This window comes from Capra hircus, chromosome 19 (genome assembly GCF_001704415.2).
Source record: "Capra hircus breed San Clemente chromosome 19, ASM170441v1, whole genome shotgun sequence".
NCBI classification, from domain to species: Eukaryota; Metazoa; Chordata; class Mammalia; order Artiodactyla; family Bovidae; genus Capra; species Capra hircus.
In genome coordinates, this window is record NC_030826.1 from 48,590,822 (window position 1) to 48,605,470 (window position 14,649).

General features: G+C 39.7%; 1 protein-coding gene across 14 annotated transcripts in view; it reads right to left on the bottom strand.

Moving 5' to 3' along the window:
* The window catches only part of BPTF (bromodomain PHD finger transcription factor), a 133,372-nt gene that overhangs the window by 18,849 nt on the left and 99,874 nt on the right, over positions 1-14,649 (bottom strand). For 7 of the 14 annotated variants that reach the window (XM_018065372.1, XM_018065368.1, XM_018065370.1 and 4 more), the window contains 8 exons: positions 12,379-12,625; positions 11,856-12,017; positions 11,489-11,640; positions 10,503-10,611; positions 6,492-6,709; positions 3,492-3,714; positions 1,829-2,766; positions 145-227 (listed from right to left, as the gene is read on the bottom strand). In XM_018065372.1, coding sequence (XP_017920861.1) covers positions 145-227; positions 1,829-2,766; positions 3,492-3,714; positions 6,492-6,709; positions 10,503-10,611; positions 11,489-11,640; positions 11,856-12,017; positions 12,379-12,625 — 2,132 coding nt within the window. The remainder of the gene's footprint in view (positions 1-144; positions 228-1,828; positions 2,767-3,491; positions 3,715-6,491; positions 6,710-10,502; positions 10,612-11,488; positions 11,641-11,855; positions 12,018-12,378; positions 12,626-14,649) is intronic. The other 7 variants (XM_018065376.1, XM_018065373.1, XM_018065371.1 and 4 more) reach the window with 3 other exon arrangements.

The window sequence follows — 14,649 nt, forward strand, 5'->3', positions numbered from 1 at the left end:
CAATCAGGATAAAACACAAACTCAGAACTCCCATGCGTGTGTGTGTGTGTGTGTGTGTGTGTGTTCGCTCATGCGCACACTTTAAGAGAAGAGACTGATGCACAGTGAGAGCCTGTGTAATGGGTTATAAACATTTCTCCCTACCTTTGATTCTCTTCTCTTTCTGCTGGAGTCATGGTCTTTTTCTGTTTTAAATGTTCTATTACAGCATTATGCTTCATCACCACCTTCAGGACAGAATAAAATTCAAAAATGCGTATTTTATAATGACTACAAGTTAGCACAGGGGTAACAACAGTAGAAATCTGAGCGTGTGTGTGTGTGTTTCCCAGAGAAACTAAGAATTTTATACCATGGTACAAATAAAATTAGCGCCACAGTGTGCCCCAGGTGCTTACCACGTACTGGGCACCGCACTGACTGAAGCACTGGACATTACCTCGTTCATTCACTGTAGCAATGCTGAACGGTAGGGACATTTTCATAAGTGAGATGCTGAGAGATAAAGAATTTACTAACTTGTCTGAGAGTAAAGAATGAATACAGTTGTCATTTTAACCCAGCTATCATCCTCCTATGATCATGTTCTGAATGTTATATTCTCCTTCCCAGGCATTAAAGATCACTCCATTCCAGCCCATCCCCAACTTATACAGAAGTTACCATAGAGAGAGACATTATAACAATTCTCAGTTCATGGCCCATACAGTACTGAAAGATGGAAAATAATGCATTTTAAAATACTGCAGATGACATTAATTTTATAAGGATATTCCCATACATCTTCAAAATCCCTCTGCTGCTTAATGAGTGCTTCTAACAACAGTATTAGAATCATCAAAGTTGCGAAGAGACTAGATCTTAAATTATTCCAATCACCAAAAGGAAATGAAATTATGTGACATGACAGAGGAGTTAATTATTGCCATGATGGCAATCATAAGATACAATCTGTGTCAAATAAGTCAGACGCCTTAAATTTATACAATGCTACATGTCAAATATATTTTAATAAAAAATAAAAAGTGCTTCTATATACATGACCTAGTTTAATCATTACAATAGCTTTGCATGGCTGAAAAGAGAGTTTTAAGGAGGATAAAGCCCAGGGAAGGTGAGTGAGCTTCACGGACTGTAAATGCGAGACCCAGGAACTGGGTTCTCATGACTTGGGAACACTTGAAATCCACACAGACTCCTGACAAGTGCAGAGTACTGCAAGCTGTAAATGCAAAGAAAGCTTTCTCCAGTAATGTAGGATATTATTTATTATACATGAAACTTCATTTCAAGTAGAATAATTCATCTAAATTGCCTTACTTCACGATGAGGCTACTGCACAAGGTTGCTTTTTATTTCTGCTATGGAGTAATGGTACTTAACACTTCTGTTTTTCAAAACAAAGCTATGACTGGAAATACAAATGAGTTTAATCTGCCTGTAAAATTTGCTTAGTCTACACACCAACTAAGGAAGGACAACTGCGAATACCTTCAAACAAATTGCCACGATGCCTCAAGTGGCTTCAAAACTTAGTCAAACCTTCAAGTTTCAAAGATACTTAAACTTCCTATGTCCATTCTTTCCCTCTTAGTTCTCCCAAAATACGGGTAGTTTTCACCGGTAAGTACTGGCTGTTTATACACACCAGAGTCCCAGACCAGAAGTCATGTGATACGTATTGGTCAATGCAGTGCTGCTTCTAACTTGAAGCGACAATGACGTCTGTGTCTCGTTTACGGAAAGCTAACACAACCAAACACTACGTCTAATGCACAGCACAATCATTCAAGCTACTGAACATGCTGCTTTCACTCAACGACTTTACCTGTTTCTGAATGATCTCACTTTGATTAGAAGCCTGGAGGGTGTGTTCCCGCTCCATCTCTATCTGCTGCTGCTTCTTCTTTTGCTGCTGCTCCCTGAGTTGCTGAACCCTCTGCAACTGCTCTTGCACACTGGCTGCCTGTACTGTGACCACACTCTGGATGTGGTGAGTCTGCACAGGGCTGCTCTGCTGAATCTGAACGGGCAACTGGAGTCTGATCTGCTGGGGCACACCACCTTGCTGAGCCTGTATCTGAGCCACAACCTGCGACTGGATCTGGGAGAGAACCTGGACTTGTGGTGGCAGCTGCGGCACAGCCAGGACTTGGGGCTGAGGCTGCGGTACTTGGAGCGGAGGACGGGGCGGGGATGCAACAGTAACTTGACTTAACGTTTGTCCTGGTGAAAGAGTTTGAGTTGAAGACTGTACCTGGGGTTGTGACTGTGGCTGGCCCTGGGAAGGTGTCGGAAGAGATGTGTGTGGCTGGATTGGAATCGGTTGGGAGGCTGCAGTCTGACCCTGGGCCTGCTGTCCGGGAGACACTTGGGATGGCGTCGATGGGCGTGCTCGAGTCTGTGGCGGGCTCTGGACGCGAGCAGGAGGCTGTCCTTGGCCATTGCTCTGAGGCGGACACTGTCCTGCAACCTGGGCTTTGGAGGACTGTGCTTGGGTGGGCTGTGCTTCAGGAGGGACATGGGAGGCCACAGCTGTTTGGGTCTGAACTTCAGGCTGAGTCTGAGTTTCAGGCTGAGCTGGGGACGGGGGCTGGGTTTGGGGCTGGGGCTGAGCTGAAGGCTGAGCTGAAGGCTGAGCGGGCTGCGCAGGCTGAGGCTGGGCTTCTGGAGGACTCACGCTCGACGGCGGAGCTGGAGGCAGGCTTTTGGCTGGCTGCACCTGTGTCGGGGACGATAATTTACTCTGTCTTTGTTCACTTGTACCTGTGAAAAGGCAAAAGCAAATACTTATGACTCTAGAACGTAAGACTGTGGTTTAAGACGAATTTGAAGGGGATTTTCTAAAGGTGAGAATTCTACATTTCAGGACAGAGGACTGAAGCTTAGAAATGCTCCATCTAGAAATACTTTGGTCAAAACTTGCCTATCAGGGAACCTCGCCATGTTCACGGCTGCCCACCACACGTTTTGCGAGGTCTCCGGAAGGCTGGCTTCCGAAGCAAAGTGCATTCTCTGGACATCAGTCCGGACTTGTGGCCCAGGCTAAGCTACCCGTATCCCTCTCCTACGGCATGGGGTCAGTGAACAACAGCAGCTTGCAGGGGGAGGCTCACAGAGTGCTCTGGTTTGGGAGCTCTCAGTCCTAGCTTAAGAGCTGGACAGACCATCTGCCTGGTGAGCACGTCCGTGATTCACTCAGCAACTACAGGTCTGGGAGAGAGCAGGAGGGGGCACGGTCGCCACGGCGCTTTACTACTGTGCGCTACCCCCTGCTTTCCTCATTTCCTAAAGGGGGAGAGGAGTGGCGACAGGGAGTCTGTCCGAGCAAGAGATCTGGTCGAGCCCTTGTGAGGCTGACCAGTCAGCTGTGGCCGCTCCTCGGCTTGGGGCACATCCGCCCAAGGTAAGCCCCAGTCCTCTTGCCTCCTTGGTCACCCAGCAACTTGTGACACCAACGAGCAGCACTTCCGACAGCCCCCAAGTTCTACCTGCTGCTGTAGTAGAGACGGTGGTGGTGGTGGCGCTGGTGGTGGCAGCTGTGGTTGCCAGCGGGGTGAAGAGGAATCGCTGAACGGTACCATTTGGCATTGCAGCTTGCATCAGCTGCTGTCCTGGACCCGGAAGTATCGTCACCCCTTGAGGTATCAACTGCAACTGCCCAGTAGTCTGACCTTGTCCTTGAATCACCACTGTCAAACCTTGATTGCCACCCTACAGAAAAAAAACACCTAACATGTAAAGAGTATTCAAAAAACATCAATCTCTAAGTATACTTGTTTTTATGTTGAAAAGATCCTTTAAAATAATGAAACTATGTATTTCAATGTCTATGGAATAGTACCAAGAGAAATACAGATAAGCTAAAAGAACAGCATTTATTTTAAAAGACTGATGATGATTAGTGGAAAAAACATGAATTAACAATCCAGAGTTTCAGTCCGAGTTCTACACATGGACAGCCAGGAATCTGTCTATGAGTAACACCACTTACCTGGATCTAAGTCTCCCAGTCTATAAAATAAGAGCATTGAAGTGACTAACTAAGGTCTCCACAAAATTCTGAGTTTAAATCACCTTATTTATATTCATATTATTTTATAACTTTTACATACTTAGACATGCCTCATTTGATTCTCACAATAGACTTGTGACTTTGTGGAGTAAGGAAAGAAATATTACTACACTCTTCCTACCAATTAGGAAACTCAAGTTAGAAAGTTCAAGTCCCTTGCCAACAATTAGAGAGCAAGTCCAAGGTGAGACACAGTGAGAAGCCCAGGTCTCCTAGTTTCAGCTTTTTCACTAGGTACCAAACGATCTATGGAGTGTGTGTATGCTGAAGCATAGAAAGCTTAGGGTTCTACACATGGAATGCAAATACCACGTGAGGAAGGTCACTAATGTCTGCGTTGTCACCAAAATGGGGACCAGGAACTAAAAACTCCGTGTGTACTACCGCTTCTGTCCAGGACTTATTAATCCTCAGCCACCAGGAGCATGAGGGAGAATGAGAAGGCAAACGTAAAACCAATCCACCCCAAATCTCCAACAGTCAAAACTAACACTGCAAAGTTCACTTACTAAGCTCCGTGCACTTTTACTCATGAGCCCCTTATTCAGTCTTGCTTTTCTAAAATACTTTGTGTGCACAGTCAAAACTGCATAAAACACAAAGTATAAAGAATAATTATGAAGTGAAGATCTATAAACCCAGCATTCAGGTCATCATTGCCAGTATCCAAGAAGCTCTGCATGTGACCTGCTCTGATCTTCATCTCCTTCCTTTGCCCTAGAGGGAAACGCTAATTTCACGGATACAGTACCTGCATTTCATCGCGCTGTGACCACTGAGGTGTATACAGATCTCTACGAGGCCACAGGCTCATGACTTCAGGAGCACCATTATTTACAAAGAATATGAAGGGTGCCCTTTGGTGCCCCCTCCAGGAAGGCAATGCAGCAGCCCCCTAATTCTGCACAATGTAGCTAGTTTTGCCTGTTTCTGAATCCTAGGCAAGTAGATCATAATGTATGTTTGTTACCTGCTTCTTTATTTAGCTCAACAATGTAGTTCTACATTGCGGTAGTTTGTTCATTTCAGTTGCTGTAGGAAGGCATTACCGCTTTACTGATCTAATCGATGGCTGCTGTATATGTTCATGTCCGTTATTCTGGGGCTCAGACGAACAAGAACTTTTCAAGAGAACATACCTAGGAGGGTAACTGCTGCGACCTGGGGCATGCTGTGTCTTCAACTTTGCTAGGAAGTATTGAGGAGTTTTCCAAGGTGGCCAAACCAATTTACATTATTATCAGTTGTGTATAAGAGTTCATTCTACTCCACGTTTTTGCTTTTCTTGATTTTGTCTGACATTTTACTTTATACCAATCTCTTAATATATGGTTCTAATACACATTTCCCTCATTACTAACAAAGTTCAGCAGTTTTTTGGATTTGTGGACATTTAAGAGTTCCTCTATTCTCATCAAGTGTGTCTATTCTTATTTTCTACCAAGTTATCTGGATTTTTCCCCATCTTAATCTGTAGTAGTAACTCTTCATTTCTGGAGAACAATCCTTGGCTGGCTACATGTGTACCTTCCCCTCACTCTTTTCACTCTTTCATGTTTGATGGACCAAAGTTCTTACTTCTAATGCTGAATTTATAAATCTTTTCCTTTATGGTGAATATTTTCTGTCTTTAAGAAAGCCTTTCCTACCTTCTGACAAGTACTATAGTCTTACCTTTTACAGCCAGGACTTTAATCTTCCTGGAGCCGAGTTTATGAGTGAGGTTGTGGTCCAAGCCAGGACCTTTTATTGAAAAGTCTGTCCTTGATCCACACTGCCATCCAGGTCATATATCAAGTGTCCACATATACATATGGGTCCTCTTCTACTGTTCTGTACCGACTGGTCTACCTATCCTTGTGTCTGAACCTTACTGTATTAATTAGTGAAGGACTACAATTTAAAGTCTTTATATCAGGTAACTACACAGGGCAAATCCTCCTTTTCTTCAAAAGTATTAAGAGTTATTCTGGATCCTTTGAACTTCCATATAAATTTTTTAAAAACTAGCTTGTCAAACTTTAAAACACCTCTCTTGGGATTTTGATGGCAACCACATTCACTCTATGGATTACGACTGGAAGAACTGACAGAACTGATAGTAACACTGGGTGTTGCAAGGAAACGGCTTGATGTACTCAAATTTCATTTTTCCCAAGCAAATTAGTTAACTAGTAAAATTTTGGTGGTTCAATGTGTTATCCACCCTGCTATTACAGCACACAATCTCAGCATTCTGGACAGTTGAGGGGATCACATCCTGCCTTTAAGAAGTACTTTTCTTTGACTTTAGGAAGCAGCCATTTCTTAAAACAAGTACATTTTTAAACCTCTGAAAATAAGTCCATGTTTTAAAACTCATAGCAGATGTAAATAAGATCACTTCTAACGTGAAAAGGGAAGTCACATTACTTACGTGGCCCTGTGTTAACTGAGTGAGCTGAGCCATGGTAAGCTTCACCTGTCCTTGCTGGGGACGAGGGGGCTGTGAGGCTGAAGGCTGCAGACTCGCAGTGGATGTTCCTGAAGATAACCCTTTCTGTGCAGGTGTGGAGGAAACGGTACTAGGGGCAGAGATCGCAGTGGAGACAGGCTGCCCTCTGATGATCTGTGTCACCACCTGCTGAGGAGCACCTATGTAAACAGGGAAACATTAGGGTGCTTCTGTGCCCAGAGTGGTCCTCTGAGTTGAGATATATCTTTCAACACTTCACATGAATGTATTTTCTCAATTTTCAAAAAGACTTATGGGATGCCGACAGACAGATGCCTTTAGTCATATACCCATACCCAAAGGACCCACCAGGTTGTCAATGAGTCTGTTTTCACTCAGCTCACTGACAACCTCTCTCCCTTTCCTGTTCTCCGCAGAAAAGTTAAAAAAAAAAAAAAAATACAATGCTCTTCCTGTGACTCTAAAGCCAAAATGATAATAGGGAAGATGGAGGAGAATATGTAAAAAATGCCGTTAGGCAGTCTTTCCTTAGGAATACAAATTAAAAATAACAACACATAATTAACTAATGCAATTTTTAAACAAAACACATATAATCTGGGATATTCTGGGCCAATTATATTTATAAATGAGCTTTTCTTACAGCTATCTGCCAAACGGTTTGGGAGAAGCAAGAGGTCAAGGACCCCTATATATCCTCAATATTAGAGCAATGTGCTTAACTAATGCTTTCACATTTACTCCTCAATAACTGTCTATAGAATGAATGAAGTTTAACTGAAATGGCTCTATCATCTTCTTGAAAAACTGTTTCTCATTTAACCTGATATAACTGGAAAAAAAAATCAGATGGTAATTATTTGGTAGCTGGTTTTATACTTACAAAGTCTGAATTCATTATTCATTAGTAAATAACATCATATTTCTGAAGTTTTATGTTCGCATCCTGTTTGTCCTTCTGTGTCTACATATATATTTCTGTGTATATTTCTTTTAATGATTGGTGGTTAATATTACTGCATTATGTATAAAATTAAATCTATTTTGACCCTTAGAACACTTTCCCCTTTTCTTTTTTTAGATAACACCATGGTGAAATCCCTGCTTATAAACTTTTTTGTGCTTCTAATTATTTCCTTAGAATGAACTCCTCCCAAAGATACTGTGTTCACAGTATGCACACAATAGTAAACTGAATTTTAGAAAGGTTACACTCACTCATACTCCCCCCACCACTGGGTACTCATTACATTGAACCTTTGAAAGCCCTGTCACTAAAGTAACATATTCCAGCAATCGGACATGGTATGACAGCATCACAGGGCCTGCAGTTCTTTAGTTGGGCTAGTTTGCTTTGGTAGCATGTGCCTGAACTCCAGTGGCTTGTAAATATGCTTTAAAAATTGGCAGGATAAGTTTTCTTTTTTTTCTCTTTCTTCCAAACTTTTCTTGGTTACTGTTATCCATTTATTCATAAAGATGAATTGAAAAATAGCATAGTATATGCAGACAAGTGCCTGAATTTACGAACTTCTGGACCCCAACACTATGTTCTTGTACTGAAGTTCAAGGAACAGTTCATGGAAAGTTACTTCATCATCTTGTATTGATACAATGTCGTCATAATCACAGATGGAAAGAAGGGTTCGGACTGACTGGTTATATGATGTAATTCAGACGATCCCCAATATGTACGTGTTAATTTATTTTTAGATTATCACAGAAATGCAAATTCAAAAATTAAAACACTTTTTATTCCATCTTGGGAATGTACGACTTTGGGAAAGGCTAGCCAGTGTGGTGGTAGGTACAGGGTACGCTAACCAGCACCCACTCAGACACACACACAGCACATATCCACTCTCCCTCCATCTCTCTGACTACAACTCTAAAGAGTCTTCACTGGGCACCCCAGCCCCACTGGCCACCTTGCTTTTCAAACAACACACCAGACACACTCATATATATTCACATATGCAAGTCTATTATCACTTATCATCTATAAACTTTTCTTCTTCTTTACATCAGTTTTATCTTCCCTTTAAGTCAGCTGCCTGACAGCTATTTTTAAACACAAATAGATATTAAATTTCATCAATTGTCATTGTAGTATTAACTGAAATAACAAACCATACTTTCTCCTCTGGGATAAATCTTGCTTAAGCATTAGGGGATTGCTGTTACAAAAAAATACCAAGCCATGTTTTATACTAGAATTATGCTAAATCTGTAAAATGAATGGGAAAAAAATCAATCCCACCCCTCTCCCCTTATGCCCTGAAACTATTTCTTTTAAGAAATTGTTTTCCAACCATTTCAGAGAATTTTACCTATAAATCCATGAGGTCTAGAATTCTTTTTTGTATGTAATAGTATGGCAACTTTCCAAATTTCTTTCCTTGATATGAGTCATTAAGACTTGAAATTTAGGGGACTTCCCTGGTTGGTCCAGTGGCTTCCAATGCTTTCCCTGCAGGAAGGTGTGGGTTTGATACCTGGTCAGGAGACTAAGATCCCACATATCATGTGGCATGGCCAAAACAATTTTTTAAAAAGACTAGAAATTTATAAACATAGCATATAACTATGCCTTGTTATTCAAAAAGATTTAGTTCATTCTATTTTTATGGCACTTTCTCATTCCTACTTTTAGTAAACTAGCATTTTGTTTTCTTTTGTCAAGATCAGACTTGCAAAAGAAAAGAATTTAATATTTGCCTTTTTTGCCTTATAATCATTACTTATATTTATTGTACTTCCTCCTATTTTCATTTAAGACTTGTTTTATATATTTTTCTAACTTCTGATTAAGATTTAACATGGGTTTTTGAGTATGTTTTGTTCACCAACATATTTCAACTGCCTAGAGTAGGTGCTCAAATATTTGTTGAATGAATGAATTTGCCTCTCAGTTCAGCTTTGCAGCCTGGCTTAATTTCTATTTGATAATCTGTTTGTAATGACACATTTTCTTTAACGTAAAAGTTACTTTTGAAAACATATGTTTATAAATTCCAAGCAAATAAAAGTTATTAGTATAATACCTTAGTATTAATTTCTAGATTCACTACAAAAAATGTAGCCTATACATATTCTACTTTTTGGAATTCTTCAAGGTTTTACCCATGGCTCATTTTAAGACCATTTTCGTAGGAACAGCTCATAAATATTTGCAACTAATGCGTATTCCTAAAGGTACAAAATTGATATAGTCTGGTTCTGGTCTATTATGCTTCTACTAATCCTTCCTTGATTTCAAACAGCTTTTGCTTTATACACTTCAATCACATCTTATTTAAAGATACAAGATTACATCTTCACTGCAATGTTTAGCTTTAAGCCAAAATAAATAAAATGACCTTCTGTGTCCTAGTTGTTTTTTTTTAAATTGTGAATTTGACTTTGTTCGGTATTAATAGGATTATTGATGTCTTCTCTCTGCCCCTTGGTTTTTTTTTTGTCCTTGATTTCATGTATCCTTAACCATCTTTTTTTTTAACCTTCTGTGGTAATCTGCTTTTAGGTACATTCTCATAAAGGCTTTTCCACTCAGTCTTTATTGGCTTCAACTTTTAATAGGGGAGCTTTAACATTTACATTAAAAAGGGCAGGGTCTCACACTTTCCATTTAAATGCTTCTTAGCCACTTCCTTGATTTTATCTGTCCTTTACCACACAGACTGATGTCTCTGCTCATTCTCTTTACGCCAGTGATTTCAATGTATATATCCCATTAACTAGAGGTTTGAAGAACATTTTAAACAAGCATACTTGAATCTGCTTAGCTCTTATTGACAATGCCAGAAATGAAATCGATGGGGACATCCCATGATAAATCAGAAATTTAGTATGCTTTGAAATCTTAATTCATATTGGTATTTTCTAATATGTGGAGTGCCGAATACAGAATATTATAGATTTCCTACACTGGCTATTTAGATGTAAAATGATAACGCTGGGGTGGATGAATACCTGGCTGTACCATCACAGGTGTTCGAATAATTGCCTTTCCTAGTGTTGACTGCTGGAGTGGAGTTCTAATCACCGTCATACCAGGGCGGATCTGAGGCCCTGTGATGACCTACAAATGACACAAAGGACAAGGAATTAAATGTTTTTAAAAGACTAGAGCATGATGGACTCAGGAACAGAGAGATCTTTAAACATTCTATATTGATAAACATGTCTGTAGAAATGACAGAGACTCTTGGACATTACATATTAAATTATATGAAGCATCAGAATAAAGACAAATTTTTGAGGGGAGAAAACAGCATTCAAATCAGATCATACGACACTCCTCATCACTGATACCAAGAATAGCCTACAGACTAAAAGAACAGAACAAGACCCAGGAAAGCTTGCTCTATAACCACCACAGTTGCTCACAGGAAAACGAGGAGTCCTATTTTCCCTGAGCTCCATATCTGTAACCCAGAGAACACAGGAGCAAGATCGGAGGCCAAAAGCTCTTTCATACGGAGCATGTTACCTTCAGGGTGAGGTTTAGAACATTCTCAAGTCTGCAGAACATTAAGCCTTTCTCATAATACTAGTGCCAAAGACATGATGTATCTAATATGTATGCGTATCAGCTGACAGACTAGTTTCAGGGCTATGGAGTGTATTTTTCACTCTACTTCTTAGCTGTACTGAACATTCTCCTGGGTGATCCACTGTTCCCCACTGTTTTCAATTAAGAAATATTTTTGTAAAATCCTGGAAAAGCAATCTTCATGATTCATAAACTGTACTAATGTGGTATTAACAAAATGTTCAAAATGAACAGTTCACTAGAAATATAACTAACAGATTTTTTAAAAAACCAATACTTTTTGTCACAGATAAAGTAAGGGGCAAAGAACAATTAGGAGCTGGATTAATCCTCGAGGAGGCCATTCAAAAAACTCCAACCAATGTGGTTATTAACATCAAATAAACCTGTGAAGGACTCTTACTTGGGAAGCGGTTGTGGTTCCTCCAGAGCCTGAGGTGTTGGGCCTAATGGTGACTGTTGCTGTCCTGGGCTGGAATGAAGTAAAGGTTTGCTGACTTGTACCTGTACTCGATGGAATGATACCCAGGACTTTCTGCTGTACTTGAACAACGCCTTAAAAAAAAGATGAAGAAGTCATTAGCAACTGCTTCTTTAGTAACATCTCAGGTACTGCTTGGTTTCTGAAGAGAAACTAGGTGTGGCGGGGGGTTTTAGTGGGCTACATAAAATGTGAGATCCGAAGACTGAAATCAGTGAAAAGGAAATGAAAATAATGGCAACAGTATGATCTGGCAGATGTGAATCAAAACTCTCCACACTTCCCTTACCTCCTTGTGTTGCTGGCACATTTACAGCGACAATCTTGCTGTTTGCAGGAAGTGGAAGTTTGGTAATTACTTTTCCTGCCACAGTGACTGGACTGCCTGTAATTTGGAACGTCTGACCTGTGCTGGCAATGGTGGTAGCAGATGTGGCAGCTGTGCTGGTGGCTAATGGGGTATAAGACATTCGATAAGCTTCAGATTTAAAATAACCAGCAACGCAGTGACTTCTAGGAAGGCACCAATGCATGAAATGTGGCTCATTTTTGTATTTTTAAGAAAAGCATTCCACTCCACTCAAAGTAAGTGAACCATGTAAATGTTGAAAGTGAAATAATGTAAGAGAGGAGTTTCGCTAATGTAATATTAGGAACATTATCTGTAACAAACCTACTGTTACAGTTGGTTTGCTCAATCGGCTGCAGAAGAAAAAGAATTTTCTAAAGAAAAGTTTCATTTCAGTAGGTAAAGGACTGAAATTTCTTTCTCTTGAATGAAAGCAAGCTTTTATTTAATCACAGGTGTGTACCTGAATTTGACTGGCCTTGCTTAACCCAGGTGGCAAAGGTTTGATGAAAGTTCTTGTTCTGCTGGAATGTTACTGTAGCGGGAGATCCAACTTTAGTAGTTAGTACCATTTTAGTTCCAGCTGTAACTGAGCCACTTATGGGGGCCACCATGACTTTCTGTGCTGGAGAGATGGTACTAGTCGTACTGTTGGTTGGGGAAGTAGTAGAAGCTGCAATCACTGTAGGCTTCTGTTGTTCCAATCGTTTCTAGAAAAGTCAGGGAGAGAAATCATGAACAAACATCATTTCAAATAAAAACGCCATTCTGTAAGAAGTCCAGTCACAATTCCTTCTAATCTAAAGAAACTGCACCAAACTTCTAAAAATATTTTACTTCTAAAAATGTGCTCATATAAATTTACACCTGAATTTAATTCTTGAGGAAGGCAATACTTTTATGACTCTAAATTACATATACTTTATTAAAAGTAGATTTTCACAACAAAAAATTGAAATGATCATGTTTTTCCAGTCCGTGCAAAGGTCCAAGCTTTCAGACTGAAAACACAAGAGACATGGGTGATCTTACTAGACACAAGGATACTGTGTGACTCAGTGGTGGAGTTTAGAACAGATAGCAAATGATGGGCCTGCAAAAGGATTTAGTTTTATCATGATGCTCATTTATCCAATAATAAAGAATGAGTCAATTTTGGGGGGGGGGGGAGGGGGCTTTTCCATGTGAGACGCAGAATCTTAATTTCCTGACCAAGGATCAAACCCACGTCCCCTGCAGTGGAAGAGTGGAGTCTTAAACACTGAACCATTAGGGAAGTCCCCAAGAACAGGCCAATATTTAAATATCACTATTCAAGTTGGCAAACGTGCAATCAAGCAAGCTGAAAATTATAAATGATTTTTCTATATTTTTCAGGTCAAGTATTTTTATATAAAAATCCTTAAGGGTATTTTATACAGAAGTGTATAATCTGATCTTTCAGACTATAGGGTTATCAAAGACAATGTGTCTTTTCCCATAGATTGCTGCCTTTTCCTGACAGCTTACTGACATGACAGCTTACGTTTACACGTGTAAAACCTACAGATGCCACTGACTACAAACCTGGTGGGAGACCCTGTACCTTCATTATCCTATTTAATGCTTAGATCTTTAAATTATGATTTACAGATGAGGAAACTGAGACTCAGTTTGTAAAACTAGTCTAAGGTCACAGAGCTAGCATATGGTGGAGCTGAGTTGTGTATGAAGACCAAATTTCAATGCTGAAGTATTTCCTGCCATCAAAAACAGCTCAGCAAAGACAGCACACCCCATCTTTTTACTGTTACTTTTGTACATGTTCTGTATGCCTGAAAATAAACTGAGGTATTTTATATAATTTCTCATTTCTCAGAAGAAAAGTTTAGTTTTGGATTCCTAGAAATCTCATCTGACTAAATCAGTTTTTTTTTTTTTTTAAAAAAGGAGACCAAACACCTCCCCCTAAACACATAGCTATTTTCTGGGTCTATGCCTTTAAATACCGGAAATGTAGATTATGGGAAATATAGCCGATATTTCATAATAACTGTGAATGAAGTATAACCTTTTAAAATTGAATAAAAAATTACAAGGGTAAAAGAAATCATAGATTTGATATGTCCACAGAATCTGCTGGTTTGTACACATATTCAAAAAGGCAAGTTTGTCATTAAATTCTAGCTGTCATTATTGCTTAATTTCTGCATGAAAAAAAAAGTTAAGATCATCTTCACTGATAAATTTGAAAAGCATATTAAAATGAAGACTGTCCCGTTTCAAGAAAGACTCTGAATAAAGATTCTGAAGTAATGTATAAGTTAATTATATCCTGCTCTGTTCAATTAAGCTATATCCAGGATGTATGTCCATCACTTCAGAAACTGACACACATGGGGGAAACAGAGACAACAATGTTCCTGGGGGACTTAAGGGGCAATAAATCAAGTTCAGGTTCTGACTTTCAATCGCCAGAGAAAAGTTCGTTATCAAATTATAGAAATTGACTCCCTGCCCACCCCCACCCCCCACCAAAGCAAAATCTTAGGTTACATCGTAGAGATGACAAAACACACCCATACAACGAAAAACAAAACAACTAGCCAGTCCTTCCATAAGTGGACAGACAGACGTGACAAAATCAAAGTGTTATTATCTCAAACTCTGATCTAAGTAAAGATGACCCATAGTAAACCACTGTAAAAGATATATAAGAACTTGAAAATGTTTTATAAAATATGAGGGACAAGAT